General features: G+C 43.3%; 2 protein-coding genes across 2 annotated transcripts in view; both read left to right on the top strand.

The window, feature by feature from the left end:
* The first annotated feature begins 7,578 nt into the window (after positions 1-7,578).
* LOC147147955 (uncharacterized) lies at positions 7,579-12,002 on the top strand. The gene is made up of 2 exons (XM_086030845.1): positions 7,579-8,004; positions 10,508-12,002. Exons 1-2 carry the CDS (start codon positions 7,838-7,840, stop codon positions 11,868-11,870), a joined length of 1,530 nt encoding a protein of 509 aa, XP_085886971.1. The 5' UTR covers positions 7,579-7,837; the 3' UTR covers positions 11,871-12,002.
* A 2,808-nt stretch (positions 12,003-14,810) lies between these two features.
* The window catches only part of LOC147147954 (uncharacterized), a 49,527-nt gene continuing 40,877 nt past the window's right edge, over positions 14,811-23,460 (top strand). The window contains exon 1 of the mRNA XM_086032024.1: positions 14,811-15,055. Within this exon, the coding sequence (XP_085888150.1) occupies positions 14,989-15,055 (67 nt within the window). The 5' untranslated portion in view covers positions 14,811-14,988. The remainder of the gene's footprint in view (positions 15,056-23,460) is intronic.

The raw sequence follows: 23,460 nt of genomic DNA, 5'->3' as shown, positions 1-23,460 counted from the left end.
CAGGGAACCGAGCACGTCCGTCCCCCAAACGAGCCGTGGCCATGTCAACTCTCTCGCCGCTTTGGATGGGCTATCAAGCGCGCTCCCGAATATCGGCGGGGAAGAAGGGACCTTGACGAGCTTCATGGCGACGTCCGTGCTGTCCGACAAATGACGAGGCGTGTCATCGTCAAAGGAAAGGTCAATCGTCGTTTGCTAGGCGACTTGTTTGCCGCCCGTTCCCCTTTGGCATGTCAATGATGGCTGGTCTGGAGTCGAGCGGGCCTTTGAATTGTGAGCTCGGGTGGTCCTCATCGCGCGATTTTTTTCCCCCCCTTTGGACAAGAAGGCCGCCCATCCTTGGCAAGCACAGCAGGAGCAGAAAGACGCAAGCACGCATTGAGCTATGAATCTCCAACACCACTTCGCGCAAGAGGGAAAAGAAAACAAACAAACAAGAAATAGAGGCAACGACGTGCGGCTCTCAAATGGAAATCAGGGATTAGTGCCAAGAGAATTGGAAATGTATGATTTTGTCTTTTTTTTTTCTTTTTTTGCAAGCGACTCGACCTAGCCAACGTCCGTCACCCGCTACCCGACTGACCACCTCGCCGAGGCGGACAAAAAGCGAGCGAACGTTTTGGGGGAACACGCGGATGCCACTCACGTCAAATCGCTTTATCCTCGTCATGGTCACTTGTTGGAAATAAAAAAAGAATAAAAAATGGCCGGCCGAGTGCGTCTCTCCTAACTCATTGCTTACTCTTTTTTTGTACCGCAAACATGGCCAAAATGCAGGTCGACAACAGGAATGTTTTCTGTTTCAGTCTTTTGTTGAGGGAACAGTTGGCGTTGTTGTTGTTGTTGCTAATATTGGGGCGTCCGACTCATTTGGGGTCACGGGCCACATCAAAGTTAGCATCGCGGGCCCGGATCTGGCCCCCGGGCCTTGGGTTTGACACCAGCGGGTGTTGAGCCCACGCAAAAAGTTAGCCTTTAGCTTGGAGCAACGCGGCCGCCATTTTCACGTGCACCTTTGCAAGCAAAAGGTCTCACTTTATACACCTCAGTGTTGAAACGGAAATCAATCCTTGTGGAGCAACTTTAGCTTGATGCTAATTTGCCACTGAAATCAGGCACCTCAGCTGGGCCGTGTCCTTTCTCTCTCTTCTTTTTTTTTCACCCGGGTCGGACACGATTGGATTGCAAGAGTTGCTTCGTTCGTGTCGGCCGGATTTTGGGACAACAAGCTGTAGGAAAGGCGTGACGTCATTTTGCAAGGCAACTTTTGAAAACAAGAAGAAGAAGAAGAAGAAGAAGAACCGGACTTTATTTGGAAAACACACAACCTTTTGGCATTGGTAACAGTCAAAACAATGAACTCCGGCTCAATTGGGTCAAAACAGTGCCATCTGCTGTCGTTCTTTTCTAACTGCAAGTATGATGCTTGCACGGGATTACGTGCGTGCGTGCTTGAGTGAGTGAGTGCCCAGTAGCGGTGGGCGATACTGGGAATTTTGGTATCGATCCGATACCAAGTAAATACAGGGTAGTATCGGCTGATACCGAAACAATACCGGTACCTTTTGCTTGGAAATGTCATGATCCCCCTTGAGTTAGTTTATTATAATAATGATAAACACAGCATGAAGATTTTAGACAATGTATATATTTTTTTATTAAATAACTACAGGGCGGCACGGTGGTGGACTGGTTAACACGTCCGCCTCACAGTTCAGAGGTCGTGGGTTCGATCCCGGCTCCGGCCTCCCTGTGTGGAGTTTGCATGTTCTCACCGTGCCTGCGTGGGTTTCCTCCGGGTACTCCGGTTTCCTCCCACATTCCAAAAACATGCATGGTAAGTTGATTGGACTGTCTAAATTGCCCCTAGGTGTGATTGTGAGTGCGGATGTTTGTCTCTGTGTGCCCTGCGATTGGCTGGCAACCAATTCAGGGTGTCCCCCACCTACTGCCCAAAGACAGCTGGGATAGGCTCCAGCACGCCCGCGACCCTTGTGAGGATAAGGTATGGATAATGAATGAATGAATGAATAACTACAGTACAAACTTTAACAGTATAAAAAATAAAATACTTCTACTACAACTGTTTCAGAACACAAGTCAAGAGAGTCAAACCAAAAAAAGCAGCAATGTAACGAAAATACAAATATAACAATATCAACATGACAACTAAAATACCTCCCATTGCACAATATTTTGAAAATAAAGTCAGTAGTGCAAATAATGTAAACAATAAAATATAAAAACCTTTAACAGTATAAAGAATATAATACTTCTAGTACAACAACTGTTTCAGAACAAAAGTCAAGAGTCAAATTTAAAAAAGCAATGTAACGAGAAAGGAGCGAACTATCGATCCCAAGACAATAATATCGTTCTGATCCAAGTACTTGCTTAGTATCGATGATATCGATATTTGGATCGATCCGCCCACCCCTCGCCAGCATACTCAGATGGCCAAGCAGATGATGTAGATCAGGGGTCTCAAACTGCGGTCCTCGAGGGCCGCTGTCCTGACTGTTTTCCATATCTCCCTGCTGCAACACACCTGCTTCAAATGATCATCTCATCAGCAAGTTCTGCAGGAGCCTGATCCTGATCCCGATCATTTGAATCAGGTGTGTTGGACGAGGAAACCTCTAAAACAGGGGTGTCAAAGTCAAATGGACGGAGGGCCAAATACAAAATTTTGTGACAAGCCGAGGGCCGGACTGATAGAATGTTCATTGAAATTTTTTTAAATGTCCAGATTGGATTGGGTCCTTACAAGCCGAGGGCCGGACTGATAGAATGTTCATTGAAATTTTTTTAAATGTCCAGATTGGATTGGGTCCTTCGCGCCTGCTGATGATGTCACGCTTTATATTTCTGTAATATATTTCTTTGCCTCTATGTTTGTCAACCCCTGGCTGCTGTGTTTTTACGTTCGGAGTTACTAAATAAAAAATAAAATAAAGTACTGCTTACAGTGTGGGACATCTCAGCCCTACATCGAAACTCAATGAATTTATCAAATGCCAACAATTACTAATAATAAAACAAGGTGAGATTTCTAATATAAAGTATTTCTTAATAAAGCGTGTTTTACTCCGAATAACCTTTCGCCACAATCCGATTCAGAAAGTCACGAAAAGTGATGTGAAGTCTTGAGTCGGCATGTAGACGACCGAAGGACGATCCTTGCAAAAGTAGCGGTAATGTTCGTTATAACAACAGCTAGGGGGTGGCAAACATAGATGCAAAGAATTATGTTACAGAAATAGTGTAACGAATTGGGTTATCTGTGTTGTGGTCGAATTTGTGTCTTGCCAAGTTGTGTTGTTTCCGAGGTTAATGAATGCATCATACGGCTTGCTTGAGGAGAGGGCATGCGAGCGAGAGTAGCGGAGGACAAAGAGGAGAGCTTGACTGACGTCGTACTGTATTGCCGTCGGCTGCTGCCCACAGTAGTCGGTTGGACTAATAAAATGTGATAATTAAACTACGTCTGTGTTCTTGGAATACGCTACAATATATTTTAACGCGTGATGTCATCAGCAGGCGCGTAGGACCCGATCACTTCTGCTACCCACACCGGCTTGCTGCTGGCCGGATCTAATAATAAAGCAATATCATCCCAGGGACCGTAAAAACCTTCTCGTGGGCCGGATGTGGCCCGCGGGCCTTGACTTTGACATTAGTGCTCTAAAACATGCAGGAGTGCAGCCCCCGAGGACTGGAATTTGACACCCCTGATGTAGATGAAAATGTATGTGGTGATTCTTTAGCTACATCTTACTGTGACTGGGCTGTAAACTTTAAGATATCTCTGGTTGCTTTGACTGCTCTCCTTACAATCCTGAAAATGTATCATCCCATGTTACCCAGGGATGGTAGAACTCTCCTTAGAACCCATACTGTATATAATGTACAAAGTCTAGCTGGTGGTAAATACTTTTACTTTGGGATACCACAGTCACTTGCAAAAACCTTTGAGAGAGTCTGGTCTAAGCTCCCAGGTGGACATGTGTTTAGACTGCAGTTGAATGTTGATGGTTTGCCCCTCTATAAAAGTTCTAACATCCAATTTTGGCCTATTTGGGGGTTACTACAGACGCCCCAAAAAACTATTTGTTCCTTTCAGATAAACCACCTGAGTCTTATTGGGGGATGTGATGTCAAAGACACAGTTTGGCGTCTAATGAAACAAACGATCTCAAACAGCCTGGCAACGGAGACTAATTGGAGAGGAGTACCGTTAATGGGAAAACATCAATGGCTCCCCTCCAATTATAGGATGTCTGGTAAATATGCAGATTTTTTTCAATCTATTCAAATTTCTGCTGTGTCATATACAATCCCAGTTCCATTGAAGTTGTTAGTATAAAATGTAAATCAAAACAGAATGCAATCATTTGCCAATTCTTTCCAAGCTATATTCAATTCAATACAGTACAAAGACAAGATATTTCATGTTCAAACTGATGAACGTTATTGTTCTTTTGTCATCAACAGATACAAGTTGTAGCTAAAATGTTGTAGCTTTCGCATGGCAGAGTTTGAACTTGCATCTGTAGATGTAGTGACAAACTGTTTTAACTGACAATTGTTTTCTGAAGTGTTTCTGAGCCAGCTGGGCAACATTCACACAATGATGCCAGTTTTTAATGGATTGCCATTGGAGGGATCAAAGTTCATGGGCATTCAATGTTGGTTTTTGGTCTTGCTGCTTATGTTTAGAAAAATTCCAGCTCCAGATTCTCTGAAGCTTTGTTATTATCAACTGTAAAATGATGAAATCATTCAATTCTTTGAAATTGTATGTTGTGAAACACTGTTCTTTATCTATTGTCCTGTTTGTTCAAGCAGTTGTTCACAGTGATGAAGCTCACTCTTTCTTTGCTTGTGAACAACTGAGCCTTTCGGCGATGCCGCTTTTAGACTCAATCATGACACCCACGTTTTCAATTAACCTGTTCACATGTTGAATGTTCAAAACAGGTGTTTTTTTTGTTATGGTTTGTTTTGTTTTTTAGCATTCCTCAACCCTCCCAATCTTTTGTTGCCCCATCCCAGCTTTTTCAGAATGTGTTGCAGACATCAAATTCAAAATAAGAGAATATTTGCAAAACAACAATAACAGTCATCAGTTTGAACATGAACTATCTTGTCTTTGGAATGTATTCAAGTGAATGTAGCTTGAATAGGATTTGCAAATTATTGCATTCTGTCTTTATTTACATTCTACACGACCTCTCACCTTTAATGGAATTAGGGTTGTAAATTTGGCAAATTGTATTTGTCTTGTACTAACAAAATGTTCCTTTTTTAAAAAAAATGTTTGTCCATATCAGCTGCTGTCAGAAAGAACCCTCTCACAACAATAGCCTCCCAACATGAAATTGAGAGCTACATGAAGAGATGGTTGCAGATGGCAGCAGACAGACAAGGGGGAAGAAAGCGGCGATTCAAGATAGCTGAGACAGTTTAAAGTAGGGGTTCAAGTCTGGAATTTTGTATGTTTGCAATGGGTTATTTGTTTAACTCTAATTGTTGTTGTTTTGAGTAATAAGTTAATCACCTTGGTGATTGAAAGTTAATTGAGTATACTGTAGTGCGTTCACGTATGCTTTTAATTTGAACAGAACCATATGTAATTTTGCATTTTTCATTGTTGTTTCCGAAATACTGAAACTTGATGCTTAGGGTATTTAATTAACATTAAAAACAGGGGTCACTCGCCATCTTATAACATTTTTTTTCTCCATCCAACAACTGTAACAAAGTCAGACTACCAACAAGATGATTGTATCTATGTTTTTAACAGAAACCTGGAGTGTTATGTTTCAGCATTTCAGAAATACTGATGAAAAAAGACACGGATGGGACTCAAGATCTCCATGACAACTCCACAGCCTTTCATGCGGTGCATGGGCCAGGTTTGGGCCAGCAACACAAATTTATAATCATCAGTGTATAGAGATCAGTGTATAGTGTGTGGGCCCGGAGCTGGGCCAGCAGGAGATTTCTCATTTGCCACCGGTATGTAATGTCTGGGCCAGAGGTGGGTCAAATTATTATACGTAAAATAAGACAGTATGTGGACCAAAAGTGGACCAGATCCCTTTTCTATTGTTATAAACACACTGGGCCATGTCAGGCCCATCAATGTTAACCTTAAGTCATACTGTATATACGCCAGACTCGGCCTGTGGAACCAGCTGTATACTGGGCCAGAAAGAAAGAAAGAAACACAAGCATGTGGCCCAAATATAAGCCGGATGAATTTTGCTACCTGGGGTGGCATTACAAATCGATTCCATATTGCACAGGTCAGTTATGGGTTGTGATGCAATGCGATTCTTGTTGAACGTAGACACTTTAAAATACGCATGAACTTGTCAGTACTATAAATGTGGCATTTCCTGCAAAGAGATCAATCGCAGACTAGAATGGTGTTTGTCCCGAAAGCCCTCATGCCTCCTCCAAATGCGGCCCATGTACATACAAAAAAAAACAAAAGCTGTTTTATATTTCACCACCAGATGGCAGTAGACCTGTGGCTACCCTCTTGGGTGCTATTGGAAATACAGGAAGTATTCCCACCTACGGACTTTTGTCAAACGGAAACTCCCTCACTCTGAAAAACAACGTATGCATTAATTTTTCTTCTACTATACTACATTAACAATTGATTCCTTACAACGGAAGTTCCAGTATCCGGAACCTGTAACCCATAGCGAAGCCCGCAGTAGTGCAAACTCAAGCAGTCCCTTTTCTATTCTACGGAAAACTTTGACCGCTCCGCCATCATCGGATCAAACGGAAATTCCCTCACTCGGAAAAAAAACGTATGCATTAAATTTTCTAGTTCTATATTTCATTAACGATCAATTCCCTACAATGGAAGTTCTCGTGCTGTATCCGGAAAACCATAGCGAAGCCTGCAGTAGCACAAACTCAAGCAGTTCCTGCTCGATACTAAGGAAAAACTTTGACCTCTCCACCATCATCGGATCCAAAACGGCGACATGTAAGTTACTTCTTTGGCATGTGTTTTACTGAAATTGCGAAAGATTTAAAATGTATTCATTTACCGGTACATTTTCATCTGTAGATCCAAACGAAGAAGAACGGTAATGACAGTGGAAGAGAGAGTGAAATGCATCCGATTAAGCGAAGCTGGACACAAAGTAAAAAACATCCAGGAGACACTTGGAGTCCGAAAAACTCAAATTTACGAGACTTTGAAAAACAATGAATCGATTCTGGCTCAGTACGATTCCGGCAATTTGCCTGCTCAGAGGAAATTGTTTGCGGCTTGACGGACGAAGTACAGTGGCGTAAATGAACGTGTCCTTTTGCTTGCACAAGAATCACCAGATATCAGTGATGATCAACGGGACAGTTACTTGCAATTAGCAACAAAACTGTATTATGCAGACAAACTGTTATGATACTGTGTCTGGGTTATGATACTGTGTATGGATTTGGGTCATTCCCTCTTTTATGTTGCTAGTTGCTTTGTCCCTTATGTGGTCACAAAGGGTTGGGCGTGTTATTCCAGTATGTAAGCTGGAGTCGTCAGAACGTTTTGCTTTCAATGCCCTGCTATGCCTTACTCTGAATTTTTGCATATAAAGAATTTTATTTTTCCATTTTTGTCTCCTGTCTGCTTTTGGGTCCAATTCCTGCTCCATCCGTGACAGTACGTTCTGACCAGTCATGGACTCAGCAGACTCAAATGACGCATTCCAATAAGCCTTGAGGGCACAGGGTGCTCTGCTCGGCACACATGATACCCTCCTGAGGGAGGTTATGGACTCTATTCAGAAACCTTTCCACAACCGTCAACTCAATGGCCTCTCAGTTGACATCCAGCGCTCAACTAAGGATTTCATCACCTACTCTGGCTCAGCCTCACACCTCCAACCAGGGAGGTTGGGAGCGATCGACTCGCCGACTACTGCAGTGTCTTCTCACCGGGAACCTAACCTTCCCTTACCTGAACATTACTCAGGAGAGGTAGGAGCTTGTGGCCAATTCCTGTTGAAATGTTCCTTAGTTTTTGAGCGACAACCTAGCGCATATTCAGACAATTGCGCCAAGTTGGCCTATGTGGTTAACTTGCTTCAGGGAAGAGCAGGGCAGTGGGCCCATTCCTTGGGGGAGTCAAAGTCAGAGACACTGGAAGCATTTGCTTCTTTTTCTGAGGAGATGCACAGAGTCTTTGATCAGCCCTTCATTAATCAGTCAGCAGGCAAACGACTGATGTCATTACAGCAGGGCTCACAGTCAGCTGCAGATTATGCCATTGAGTTCAGGATTTTAGCCTCTGAAAATGGATGGAATGAGGCTGAACAAAAACCAGCTTTTGTATGTGTATTGTCCGAGGAGCTTCAAGATCAGCTGTCTACTCGGGATGAGCCAGAGTCTCTTGAGCAGCTAATATCCTTAGCGAGACCTGCGCGCCCTTTCTATTCACCTGCCGCCGCTCCTCGACTGGTCACCCAGCCTTTCACGAGCCCAGAGACACTTGCTTTCATCGGGGAAGAACCCATGCAACTTGGCAGAACCCGCCTCTAACAGGAGGGACGCACCCGGCGGGTTGCGCATGGTCTTTGCATCTATTGTGAAAGGTCCGGGCACTTCATCAACCAGTGCCCACTCTTACCCAAGGGTCCTCTTGCTACCACAGAACGAAGACTGAGGATGAGTGACACTAAGATCTCAAGTGAATCTTCGAACCAGATTAAATTGACTGCCACTGTCTCCTCCCCCAACAACTCGGTCTCCCTTCAGGTGATGGTAGATTCAGGGGCAGATGACAATTTTATTGTCAAAGAGTTTGTTGCTAATGCTAAAATCTCCTTGTGCCTTTTGGACTCGCCCCGACCAGTAAGTGCCATCGATGGACGCCCCCTAGAGACTGTTACACACCAGACTGTTTCACTCTCTCTCACGATTTTGGGTAACCATCAGGAGCACATCAGGTTTTTGGTCATCCCTTCTCCTTCTGCCACTGTAGTTCTGGGACTACCTTGGTTAAGACTTCATAACCCGCACATAGACTGGGTTTCCTCATCCATAGTTAGTTGGAGCACTTTCTGTCATGCTCATTGTTTGCGTTCTGCGTCCCCAACATCTCATCCTTCTCCTCCCGATCTTTCTTTGGATCCCTCTGAATATCATGACTTGGGGGAGGTGTTTAGAAAGTCTCGGGCGCTTTCCCTTCCTCCTCACCGACCATGTGACTGTGCCATTGACTTACTCCTAGGAGCCCCCCTACCTTCTAGTAGACTTTACAATCTGTCACGCCCCGAGAGGGAGGCCATGGAGAAGTACATCAGTGAGTCCGTGGCTGCCTGTATTATACGTCCTTCCTCATCTCCCCTTGGGGCTGGATTTTTCTTTGTGGACAAAAAAGACAAGACCCTTCGCCCATGCATCGACTTTAGAAATTTAAATGGCATCACTATTAAGAATAAGTACCCGCTTCCGCTCATTAACCCCTCCTTTGAGCCTCTCAATCAAGCCATCATTTTCACCAAACTAGACCGTTGCAACGCTTATCATTTTGTGCGAATCCGGGAGGGAGATGAGTTTGAAAACAGCGTTTAAGACAGCCCTTGGCCATTTTGAATATTTGGTGATGCCTTTTGGTCTCACTAATGCTCCGGCCGTTTTTCAAGCACTCATTAATGACATTCTTTGTGATATGCTTAATCAGTTTGTGTATGTTTATCTCGATGACATTTTGATTTTCTCTCGAACCCCAGAAGAACATGTCCAGCAGGTTAGATTAGTTCTTCAGCGCCTCCTTGAAAACAAACTTTTTGTCAAAGCGGAAAAATGTGAGTTCGGGGTCCCTTCTATTAGTTTTCTCAGATACATTCTCGGCCAGGGTCAGGTTAGGCCAGATTGAGGCAGTGTCAAATTGGAAAGTCCCTTCTTCACGCAAACAGCTCCAACAGTTCCTGGGATTCGCAAACTTTTACAGGAGTTTACTACAGTAAGGTTCGCTGCACCCCTCACCCAACTCACCTCAACAGCCTCTCCATTTGCATGGAACCCCAAAGCTGATGCGGCATTCAAATGCCTCAAACAACTGTTCACCTCTGTCCCAGCCCTCATCCATCCGGATCCTGCTCTCCAGTTCATCGTCGAAGTGGATGTTTCTAACTTTGGGGTTTGGGGCCGTACTCTCCCAGCGAAGTTCCAGAGATCAAAAGGTTCACTCTTGTGCATTTTTTTCACGCAAGTTGTCCCCCACCGAGATAAACTATGATGTTAGTAACCGTGAATTGTTGGCTGTGGTGGCTGCATTTCAGGAGTTGGGACATTGGCTGGAGGGAGCTAAGACCCCCTTTCAAGAATCTCCCGTATCTGCAATCTGCCAAGCGCCTGAATTCTCGGCAGGCTCGTTGGGCCTTGTTCCTAGCACGCTTTAATTTCTCTATATTCTATCGTCCAGGCTTCCGTAATGTTAAACCCGATGCTCTCTCTTGTATGCATGATCCACCTTCAGACAGGCAAGTTCCGGAGACCCTTCTCCCCTCTTCATGCTTCATCAGTGTGGGATATCGAGCGGGCGGTCATGGAGGCCCAACGACAGCAACCAGATCCTGGCTCAGGCCCTGAGGATGGCTCTTCGTCCCAGATTCCGTCCGCTCTCAAGTCCTGCAATGGGGACATTCCTCCAAGCTTGCTTGTCATTCTGCGGTGAATCGAACTCTCCAGTTTCTGTGGCAACACTTCTGGTGGCCCCGAATGGTCCAAGATGTCAGGGACTTTGTCGCGGCTTATTTCGTCTGCTCTCGAGGGAAGTCCTCTCACCATCGCCCCATGGGTCTCCTTCAACCTCTGCCCATCCCCAGCCGTCCCTGGTTCCACCTGTCCATTTCGTCTCTGGTCTGCCACCCTCCAATGGAAACACGGTCATATTGACCGTAGTTGACCGATTCTCCAAGATGGTTCACTTCATTCCACTGCCCAAACTTCCCTCTGCCCTTGAGACTGCAGACATCTTAGTGAACCACGTCTTCAAGCTTCATGGCATCCCCAATGACATTGTTTCTGACCGGGGTCCCCAGTTCACATCCCAGGCTTTCTGCAGAGCTCTTGGGGCCTCCTCTAGCCTGTCTTCTGGTTACCACCCTCAGACCAATGGACAGTCAGAGAGAGTCAATCAGGACCTGGAATCAGCCCTTCATTGTGTCTCGGCCCTCCTGGAGCCTACACCTTCCATGGGTCGAGTATGCCCACAATCCCTCACTTCCTCATGCACAGGCAAGTCTCCATTCATGGTAGCTCATGGGTATCACCCCCCACTATTCCCTTCCCAGGAGCAAGGGGTCGCTGTTCCCTCTGTCCGTGCCCACCTCCGCCGATGTCATGCCGTATGGAGACATGCCAGAGCTGCCCTGTCCTGCACAGCCCAGCGCCACCGTCACCTGGCCAATAGACATCGGTCTCCTGCCCCAGACTATCGACCGGGACAGAAGGTTTGGCTGTCTGCCCGTGACCTTCCCCTCCAGACTGATTCCCGTAAGCTTGCCCCCAGGTTCATTGGGCCTTTTGAAATTGAGAGAGTCATTAGCTCATCCGCCGTCCGCCTAAAGCTCCCTGCCTCCCTCCAGGTCCACCCCACTTTTCATGTCTCTCTCCTGAAGCCGGTCTCCTCTTGCCCACTCAGTCCAAATTCCGAGCCCCCTCCTCCGCCACTACACATTGGGGGTCACCCGGAATACACCGTTAGCAAGATTTTAGATGTGCGTCGCCGTGGTCGGGGTTTTCAGTATTTAGTTGACTGGGAGCGTTACGGTCCCGAGGAACGTTCTTGGATCTCTACGTCCCGCATCCTCTCCCCTTCTCCGGGACTTCTACCGTGAGATGCCTCACAAGCCAGGAAAGGCACCAGGTGGTGCCCCTTGGGGGCGGGGGGGAACTGTTATGATACTGTGTCTGGGTTATGATACTGTGTATGGGTTTTGGTCATTCCCCCTTTTATGTTGCTAGTCGCTTTGTCCTTTATGTGGTCACAAAGGGTTGGGCGTGTTATTCTGGTATGTAAAATGGAGTTACTCACTTACATGTTGTCAGGACGTTTTGCCTTCCATTCCCTGCTATGCCTTACTTTGAATTTTTGCATATAAAGAATTTTATTTTTCTATTTTTGTCTCCTGTCTGCTTTTGGGTCCAATTCCTGTTCCATCCGTGACACAAACATTTTCAAACAACAAAGAATGAAGCCAACACAACAACTCAAAATAGACTCATTTTTTCCCAAGTCTGAGAAAAATCAACATTAAAATACAGTACAGTTTACTGTAGTTAATTACAGTACTGTACTGCATTGGTGTTACAGTATTTTTTCAACAGTATTTGGACCATGTTTGTTATACTGTACTGTATTTTTGTTCATATACCTGTACTTTATAGTGCAGATTTAGTTTAATAAAATGTTTTGGGAAAATATTTTTTGCATTATATTGCTTGTGTTGTTAACTTGTTACACATGTATTTTGTTAACATACTTGCACGTTCATACAGGACATGTACCATGGTCGTTTCCCACATAAGGAAATTCCTTTATAAGGAAAGATTGGACAATGTAAATATGATTCCTTACTAGAAAATACTTACTGTACACTCCAAGTGCGCTCTGCCTCTCCGAAAACACCACTTGTTTGGTGTCAGAGTGAACACCTTGCTGCATGACCTTTTGTGCGGCCCTTTCCAGCCCATTTCTATAGTAGAGACTGTAGCGAAGAGGAATAAAGTTGATCGAGAGGGCCGTTGCTTCCAGGACAAGTGGAAATTGTCATATTTTTTTAGTACAAAACAAGTACAAAACAACTGTCTGCCGAGTTCGCTAAGAGACTGGGGCTGGTTTCAAGAAATACAATATCAAGAGTCACTTCCAGACGAAACATGCAAATTACGACAAGATGACCAGGAACAAATGCTGTGAAAAATTTAAGCAACTTGAAGCTGAATGGTCAGCCTCCACACATTTGCACCTCACCATATCTGTCCCTCTAAAAACTTTGGACACTTCTGCTGTATATAGACCAGGGATGAGCAACATAAATGCTGTAGGGGGCCACAATTATTCATCAGTGCTACTCGGGGGCCCCCATAGGACCATGCACTTCCTAACGAGATGTATGACAAAAATTCTATTTTAGATATTGGCAACTGTGTGTGCATATGTGCAAATACGTGCTCTGAAGCACTGAAAATCCGCCCATTCATATATCCGGTGCGGCTAAAACCAACCTTGTTCCGTCTTCGCCTTGCGACAGCCAATCAGCATTGGAGAATACTACGTCACACACATTGTCCTGTACAGTCTGTGGTTCATGTGTGGGATTATCGTTGTGGTTTGTGGACATCCCGAGATATATGACACGACCAGCTACCACTACAGGGACAAGAAAAAAGAGACCAGGCTAGGAGAACCGTGAGCGAGGAGCTTGTTATACCTGGTATGTTATTACTTTCTTTCTTCAGTTTTTTTACAGCTGTTGAAATTTACCAAGACGGCAATATTGTTTGCATCGGTTTAAGCACAGCCACTTGATTGCGATGTCGAAATCTTTTTTTTGTTTTGCCAGTCGTCGTCTATTACTAAGCAGAGCCCCTCCCCTCTCCGATGTGCACGAATGAAGCGGCTACGGCATTCAGGTTTTAAATTTCCCGCGGTCGAACGCCAGCGCTCCTTCTTCTTCTCCTTCTTTTTCTTCATCTTATTCTTGTTCTCTTTCCTTTTCTTCTCCCCTTCGTGCAGAACGAACGTGTGCAGTGCACAGCGTTCCCGCCGGGGCTTTCTCAAAACAAGTACATGCTGGGTTGGTTAACTAGTGGCGCGTATGAAGCATTCCGAGCCAATTTTTGTCGTTTGCCCATTTCACCAAGTAGGTTGAGATGAACTTTGGCTGCCTCGTAACCACGTCACACGCATGAAGGACGATTAGTTGGACGGACTAAAATCCACCTCGGCCCATGCTTAGTCCGTCCCTTTTTAAAAAACTTGCTGTCACCCGTCCTCCGTCCCAATAATGATCGTCCATCCAGGACAGAGGGACGGAAAATTCTGCCCCCGGGACGGAATGCCCAGCTCTGGAATTTTCACCTCATCTGAAAACATGTTAGAAACAAGAAAGCATATAGGCCTATGCTTATAATGTGAACAAGTATGGCGAGAAACAACAGGGGAATATTTTGGTATAGCTAATCAGAATTCCTTTGCATTAAACAGGAAAATGAATACAATAAAGGAACATGTGTCATGTGTCATCTTCCAAACCGCTTATCCTATACAGGGTCGCGGGGAGGTGCTGGAGCCTATCCCAGCCATCAACGGGCGAAGGTAGACTACACCCCGAACTGGTCGCCAGCCAGTCGCAGGGTACACACAGACACCATCACTGAGCGGGAATCGATCCCACGCTGCCCGCACACAACTCAGGCGTGTGTACCACTACACTATCAGTGACCTTACAATAAAGGAACAAAACGTGCAAAACAGACGTTTTTACAGATTATCTGTGAAATGTTGTTTATCTGATATTGACTGAAGGATCAGTATTTCCCAAAAAACAAACGTTACTTGCCCCCACCCCGAAAACAAAACAAAACAAAACAAAACAAAACAAAACAAAACAAAACAAAACAAAACAAAACAAAACAAAACAAAACAAAACAAAACAGTAAATTGACAAGCAAAGTCGTGAAGTCAAAGTTCCCACAGGCTCCGAACGCACCACGCTCGGGGTGTGTGTGATCGTGTGCTTCCAGACTGCCTGGCAGCAGTGAAGCATGGAACACAGCAGCGAGCAGGGTGAGATCCAGGCTGAGGAAAGCCCTTAACCTCTATGTGCACGCTCACTTCAGCCACTTGTATCGGGGAGCCTCTTTTCATCACTCGTTGACATCCATTTGGGGGTGGCGGTCAAAGAAACAAGAAGGACGTGGGGCTGACTTGGCATCAGTCCCTGTAGGAGGATGGAGATAGAGAAGAGGACGAATGGGTTCGACTACCCGGAGAGAAACAACGCAAAGCCGGTTAACGGTAGGCAAACAGTAACGGCGGAACACAATAACTGTCACTTTACACATCTGAGTAAACCATGCCATCTTGTCACGGGTGAGCTGACCACGATACTACCTGTGACACAAACCAGTGTTCACTCTAGTCAACTTAAAAATGGTATTTCTGTAATTCAATGTCCGGCCGGATTCTCCACTTGTTGTCTTATGTTTCTTACGTGGGCGTGTTTTTTGTTTTAATGAGTGGCGATGAATGTTTAGGTGTATCTCTGTGACTTGGCTTTCCTGTCCCTTGAAGTGTGTGTGAGTGTGTATGTCTGTGAGTGTGCGTGCGCGCGCGCGTGTTCGTGTTAGGAACAGAGGTCGGAATGTTTTTATTTGGTGGTGGTCAGTCAGGCGCGGGGTGATCGTAAAAGGTGAACTTTTGAACTTGGAAGAAACACTGACGCCATTAGTCCCCAAATCCGGTGTTGCACGCGCTCCATAAAATGGAAAAAGACCCAAATGAAGACGGTGAGAATTCGAAGATGACCATTTTCTTTGAGCATCCCTTTTGAAGTCAGCTGTGCTTCCGGGACCCGTAAAGTCCCCAGTCCACAGTGGCCCTGCTCAGAGATGAGCCCCGGGCCCACATTAATTCTAACTGAGCCTACCACTATTGTCTGTGTTAGGCGCCAGTTCATATCGTAGCCCACGCGCGGGTGACTGATGATTTATTGACATTTCCCAGATTAAAATTCCTCAAATCCTCATGACGGATGTGGACACTAATTGTGAGGTTTGTTTGATTTGTGTCTATTGTTTGATTGGAGAAGAACAATCAACTGAAGTTACCCCAATTAAATACACAAGGCTTGCAGATGAATGCAAATAATCATGCTCAAAAGTATTGAAACATGATAATTCTAACAATAATGAAAACTCAATAATCATAATTTATTTGTGTAACACTGCTGGATGAGCTACATGTAATTGTGTAACCAACCGATAGAAATTGATATTTTGGGACTGAGAATAATAAAATAAGAACAATTGAAAACTGTATTCAAACATTCCGTTCTAAATAATGTAAATTAAAATTTTTGCAAACATACATTTTTTTTTAAATCATCATCTGACCAATCTATGTAGAATTTATTTACCATTTGGTGACTAACTAGAACAAACAACCTCATATTATTGTGTATATTGTTTTTGATAATGTCCTATGGTGGTTCAGAAGCTACATTTTGAATTTAAAATCTATAATTTGTCCCCATTTAATAATGAAATGATGTCAAGATCTTAACTGAGTTAATTTCTTGATTAACTGATTGACTTTTTCAAGTGGTACTGTTTTCCTGACATTTTGACCACTTGATCAATTTTCAGATGGTTGTCTACTGATAATATTTCCCTTATTGCTTCATATGTTAAAGTCCAGCTGGTTAACCTGTCACTTGCTGGACGGAGAAGTGCAGAATTGTTGAGTATTTAAGCTTTTCTCTTACCTCACATTGTTTTCCAAACAAAGCAGCTTAACCCCCCCAACCCCACCTACCTTCTGTTGCAGCTCCTACACTGAGCCACATTTGAAGGACAAATTCAATTTTTATTGATATTTGAATTGAGAAGGAATTTCACTCCACCTTCCTGCTCGATGAAGTGTGCAAGTTTTAATGTAATTAAGTTGACTGGAAGGAGAAGACAAAGCAGAAAGGCAGGCTGGAGAGGAGGCTTGCATATGTTTGGCCCTGGGGGGTTTGCAGGCTGGCATGGTGGGGCAGATAGGCTGAAAGAAAGTGCTTTGTCAGCTCCTGCTTTGGCTTGGTGTAAAGAAGTTGGCTCTAGGATCAGTCCTGTCCCTTGGGGTAGGGTGAAGGGGACGGCTGGCAGTGGGTGGGGCAGTGACAGGATGCAACCCCCCCTCTCCCGCCGAGATGCTTGAATGATGAGCCAGGAGGAGTACAGTAGAGGAGGGGCTCGTGCAGAAGCTGGGTGGAGGGGCCGGGGTGGAGGCCATTCATGCAGATGTGATACATCATGTACGGGTTTCCTACGCTTTTCGGTTTGACAGCCTTCTCTTTGTAATCAAGTATTTAAAAAAAATATATAACCCCATTCAAAATCATCAGCTTTGGACAGAGTTGTCTATCTATCGACCTACACACATTAGGGGTGTGCATCTCTCTAATAAAAGACAATTCAATACATATCTAAATACATGGGTGCAATACCATTCAAAGATGGTTTATTTTAAAGTGGAATATTCTATTCAATTCAGTTCAGTGGGATTATCATTTGATTCGATATGGTACTGGTGTTGGGTCGGTTGCGAACGATTTGTTAAAAAAAGATCGAATCTTTTCAGTGAACGTGAGTGAATGGTCACTTCCTCAAGTGATGCGTTCCTTTCTCAGTTCTTTCGAGCACAGCCACGCACATGTCGTCAATCTTTGCGAACAACCAATCATCAGCTATCGTCAGATGAAAGAGGGATTTTACTTAACATACTGCCGTGCTATTGCCGTTCACGAAGGAATCAGTGAGGTAACTTCCCGTTCGCAAGCGATTCAGTGAGTGAACGATGTGTCCTGCCATTCTCGTTCATATATTACAGCTGCAACGTTTTTGATAGAATTAATAACAATAATAATACAAACGCACAAATTACAATTACTGCAACATCAGGGTGAGCACAAAAGTATTTATTTTAATTTTATTTGTTGTACTTGTGCCCGGGGGTAGGTGGCGTGTAGGTTTGGGGGACAATTCGGTGAACGAATCTTTTGAACGGTTATTTTTGATGAACTGATGATAACGATTCAGTTCACTTAACCTAACCCAAACATATTTTTTTCAAGAATGTGTTCCATGCAGGCCCACTAGTTGAAACAAGGCATTCTGATAAAGATTGCGTTTGTGGATTAAGAGTTAAACCACCCATTTTTAGCCATCTCTGGGGGCGGCCATTTTGTCACGTCTTTCGACTGAAAATGACATCACAACTGCTCAGGTAACGACCAATCACGGCTCATCTCTTTTCTGAAGCTGAACCATGATTGTTCTTTACCTGAGCCCATTTGGGATGTCGTTTTCAGTCGACAGAAGTGACAAAATGGCCGCCCCCTGAGATGGCTAAAAAGTGGTGGATTTTGCTGCTTAACTCATATTCCACCAAAGCAATATTAATAAGAATGTTTCAACTAGTGGGCCTACATAGACCATACAGTATTCTTGAAAAATGTTTGGGTCGAGTTCCTCTTTAAACGTTGTCATGCCCATCACTATTTGGTGATATATTTTCATTTTACAACATGAATGAACCTGTGAGTAGGTGATTGTAAATGTGGCGTATTTCCGGAAGTAGGAAAGTGCATGATGTGCCAGTGTCATACTTGAGTGCTGCGCGCAGCTTGATTTTCCTCCCGGATACATTTTGTTTTGAAAGAAGCCTAAAAATAAGCCTTTCACCGAGTAGGCTGAGATGAAATTTGGCCGCCTCGTGAGCACGTCACACGCATGAGGGCCGATTAGTGGGCCGGACTAAAATCCACTTCCGGCCATGCTTAGTACAGCCATTTCAAAAAAATTTGTCACCCCCCACCCCTCCGCCCCAAAAATGGGCATCCGGCCGGGCCGCAGGGTCCGACCGGTCTGGCCCAGGGAAAGACTGCCCAGCTCTGGGATATATTGACCTTATATTGACCTCTTGAGGAGAGTTGTGCTCAACAGTTTTCAATCTCCAAGCAAGGTAACCAGAAGCATTCTGGTAATCAGAGAAATATTCCTGTGGATTACAGTAAACACGTAAAGTTAATATGGAACATTATTTGGAGAACACACAGTTCTTGTGAAGTATCACATCCTACAATGGCAGCAGACTGATGCTGACATTTTTTTTTTTTTTTTACGATTCCAGCACTCGGCATCAACTTCGGGAGTAATTGCCCTTCAAATAACGGATATTTGCTCACAAACTCTGTGGAAACACATACACACGAAACATAATACTCAACGGCACATTTATCCCAATTTGTGAAAACCTAGTCATTTATATGTATAGTTATATTTAAAGTTTAGTTTTGAACAATTCAAGGAATAACGGCATGGTGGTCGACTGGTTAGCACGTCCGTCTCACAGTTCAGAGGTTGTGGGTTTGATCCCGGCTCCGGCCTCCCATTGCATTGAATGCATTTTCATTATGCTACATCCACAACGTTGATGTCTTGCATCTTTGAAAACGTTAGCATTACCCTTGTCTCGTTATCATATTTATTTTGTTATTTTCACAGGTCTTTGGACTGAGCTAACCTGGGATCTCAGGGATTGTATTTAATGCCATTTCATGTGGGATTGTGTTGGCGCAACAACCAAAAAGTCTTTGTATCTTTGTATTCTTGAGATTTGAGGAGGGGAAAATTCCTTGAATTCATCACATTAATTCGATGTCTGTAACACAGAGAAACACCATTCATGAAAAAATAAGAAAAATGACAAAAATGGACATAAGTGTTTTGGACAAAAATAAGTGTTTTTATATATGTGCTTGAACTGTATCCATTCTGTACTGCCTGACTTGTCTCTAGTTGGAGCGGCCAGAGCGCGCTCCGGGGCACTCTGAAAAACCGAAAACGGTCTGAGTTTCTGAACGATCTGACTGGAACAGAACACGCTTGGAGGTCAGATCGGTACGCAACCATAGATAAGGAAACGACGTTCCCTCCTTGCAACAGGAGAACGTGCAGGAGGAGGAGACTGACTAAAGCAGTGTAAAAAGACTTCTTATATGGAGTGAGCATAAAAACATGCACTTTTTTTTTACCCACATACACTGAAAAAAATCCTGCATTTGTGAGCATTTTGCCTAGATTCTCCAGCCCTGATTATGTATATGAAACCTTTGTATTAATGTCAAATGTCAATGAAACCATATCTTAATGCAAATTGACAAAGAAAAGTTCATCTACTGTACACATACAGTAGCTATTGAGACATTATGCGGTATTGTTACATTATCTTTAAATACTTTTAAGTATTTATTTACTTTACGTTTTTTGTTAATAATTCCTTCAAATACATTTCCATCTATCAATCAGATGAAAACCAAAAGGAGAAAGTTTTAGAACTCCACCCATGTAATTTCCCCCCACTTCAAAATAAGTCTTAGCCAGGCCCATTAGCATTTCAAACACTGCCAAGTGATTCATCTCACAGCACGCTCCATGACAGATGGTGAGAGCAATTGAACCACTCAGTTTTGATTAATGTGGTCAAATAGCTGTCACAGAGCAATTCAAGAAATCATGGGTATTGGCTTTAGTGCCATATACACGCTGATTAATGTGGTTACACCAAGCAGTTAAATTCTTATTTTGCATGTATTTTTGGACAAAAGTACAGAAAAAACAATTAAGAAATAAAATTAATAAAGTAATGCAAAGAGTAACTTTGCATAAGACATATGTATAGGCAGACCAAAGTAATGTGCAACAGAACAAAATATGATGCAATGACATACAAAACAATTTACATTTATGAATATTCATCTAAATAAACAGGTCATAAGAATGACACAACTGCTTCATTTTCATCATCAATATAAGTATACAGCATTCAAAAATTTTTAAATTTCCTTTCTGTTGTTTATTTAGCCTATTCTTTTTTTTAATTCTGTACAAAAGGCTGTTCACTCAAGTGTTATACTGTACCTTAAACAGAATTTACCTGATAATTTAATCGATGTTTGAAGCAGATTATACCTGTATTATTTCCCTAATTTCAAATAGAAAAGCGTAAAACATATTTCACATCTAGTACGCATGCATGATCTTCTGATGTACTCTTATATGCACGTGAAAATAAATTGTTTGTGGCATTGAAATGAGTTGGGGAAATTAAGTATTAGCACAGGGGACACAGGATGGGGATGAACGGCTTCCTCTTTCCAACAGCTGTTTCCAGGCAACACACCTTTAGTCACCATAGAAGGGTCAGAGGATGACGTAATCAAAATAACAATACATTTACTTACCAGTATTCATTACTCCAGGTAATTAGGTGACTTCTTTTTTTTTTTTTTAAATATGAACATTTTGATTATTTAACCATCAAATACTGCAAGCTTAAAATGCAATTCATATGGTAGTGTAAATCGTTGTTTTCTTTTGCAATTTCTTATGGTGTTGCTGTGAACCACCCTTACAGTATTTTGATGAAGTACTGCTGCAAGAATATTTAATTTATCTTAAGTCAATGTTTACTTTAAATTGCCAATATGATTTATTGATTAAAACATATTAGTGTTGTCTGTAATGATTCAGATTTTACTAAAAATGCAACGGCATGGTCCAAGTCAGTTGAAAATGAGCTGAAAATAATTATAAGGTGAGTAAATAATACCTTGGAAATTGTGTTTAGCGTCCGCCATCCAGCTTCGTGTTTGTGGTTTTTGTTTTTGTGTGAGCTGCGGAGGTCACATGGGGGAGGTGGCAGCGAGCACTATGGGAACGGTGACCAGGGTCAGTGGGATGTTGCTCTTGAAGCAATAATGGCCTGCTCTGCTGACCTCCGTGTAACCCAGGAAAGTATTTACAGCCTCCACTTGATCCATGAGCTACAGGCTACATGACAGTGAAGCTGCTTTCTGAGGTTTCCGATAGCTGTGTCCTGGCACAACCCAAGGCTGAATTAGCTGCCACAGGAGCTGCAAGGGAAGGAAAGGAAACGTCAGGATGTGCATCAACCATATTTCGAAGTTGTCAGGGGGAATTGCTACAGTAATGCTGGTGAGGTGCCAGCTATGCTTTTATCAAGCCTGTGTGATATTCAACACACCATAAACATCCTCAATTTGAGATTGAATTTGGGAGGAAGGTGAGTTCACAGGCAGCTGCAAAAGACTGAACTTGGTATGTCAATTAGAAATGGCTTCCCTGTAAAATTTCCTGTGCTGGAGGACGCAGTTGTCAAAGGGCTGTAAAGCAGCGGCTGAGAAGGTCCTGATCAAACTGGACTTGTCACTCTGTGATGTGTGAATGTGTCTAGCTACACAAGGTACTTGTGTTGTGAAAATGATGTCAAAATGAAATGATGTCAATGCAAAAAATGTCATGAAGATGCTTGCTGCTTGGCTAAAGTCCACCATGTCTAGCAGCACAATGTCCTCCCATGGTAACTGGTTCACAGACACAGTCGAGGCACCACAATCATTTCACAGCCAACAGAAAAGACACACAGAGCCGCATAGGCTGACTCTTTGCAGGAATCTGCTAAACCCTTTTAGTTCTAATTACTGACTGAAACGCATACTGTTGTGAGCAGGGTTGGGAGGGTTACTTTAAAAATGTAATCCGATACAGTTGGTAGTTACTTGTTAAAAATGTAGTTAGTAATGTAATCCCAAGTACCATATTTTTAAAATAATATAACTTGTCTATGGTACTTTTAGTTACTTCTACACAACTCCTATACCAAATATGCTACTGAAGACAAAAAAACAAAAACATATCACTACAATAGATATTTGTTTGGACTTTTTGCTCCTATGAATATTAATCATTATGCATGGTTTTGGGATGAAGAAGGAAACTAGAGCACCCAAAATCCCAATTGTAAATATCAGGCCTTGTCTACAGCTAACCGGGTTTTTTGAAAACGCCGGATATAAGCCTGTGGTTAGCCTATCATCCACACACCCACACATCCACATGGATTTTTTTCAGTGAAAACGCAAAACTCTGGCCGCAGTGGAGATTTGCGGATATCTCCGGATATCTCCTGAGCCGCGTTTTGGTGTGGATGGTTACACCCGGAGATTTACCTCGTCACTGTGCGACAAATTGCTCCAACGTCACTTGCGGATGGATTGTTGCGGCGCTGCGTTGGTTATAGCCATTCTAGATGTGCTTTTTGCTTACTTATTTGTCCGCAACCCACCACTGCTTCTCTGTGAAAGGTTTAAAAGCAATTCTTACCTCTTGTCGGTTTATGAAGTAAGATCGCTGTCAAAAAGGCATATCCGTGATTTCAAGATTCGTATCCGTAATAGTAAAAGGCATATCCGTGATTAAAGATTCGTATCCGTAATAGTAATAATTTGTAAGTACAAATCAAAATTGTGAGGGTTTGAATTTTTTTTGTGAGTACGAATCAAAATTGTGAGGGTTTGACTTTTCTTGTGAGTACGAATAAAAACTGAGTGCCATTGTTTTGTGAATACAACTCTCGCTTCTACGACTACGAATCTTCACTACGTACAAATTGTCGGCTGAGGACGAATCACTTTTGTGAGAGCACGAATCTGCACAACATGCAAATTAGGATGACGTCACGCAGAACAGGCAAGTCCCAAGGGGAGCTAATCAAATCTAATATATACGGTTATTAAAAAACCCCGGCTACGTGTAGACAAGGCCTCAAATTTTCTTGGCCGTAGCAGTCATGCC

Source organism: Filicampus tigris, chromosome 5 (assembly GCF_054856515.1).
Source record: "Filicampus tigris isolate MCC_2025a chromosome 5, RoL_Ftig_1.0, whole genome shotgun sequence".
Taxonomy (NCBI): Eukaryota; Metazoa; Chordata; class Actinopteri; order Syngnathiformes; family Syngnathidae; genus Filicampus; species Filicampus tigris.
The sequence above is the reverse complement of the archived record's forward strand: the minus strand, read 5'-3'. Positions and strand labels throughout refer to the sequence as shown.

What these genes read in the sequence shown, in the direction of transcription:
- LOC147147955 (XM_086030845.1), top strand. Translation starts at nt 7,838, where the DNA reads ATGGCCTCTCAGTTGACATCCAGCGCTCAACTAAGGATTTCATCACCT. An exon ending in CTGAACATTACTCAGGAGAG is followed by an intron (nt 8,005 to 10,507) that starts GTAGGAGCTTGT and finishes ATCCACCTTCAG; the next exon opens with ACAGGCAAGTTCCGGAGACC.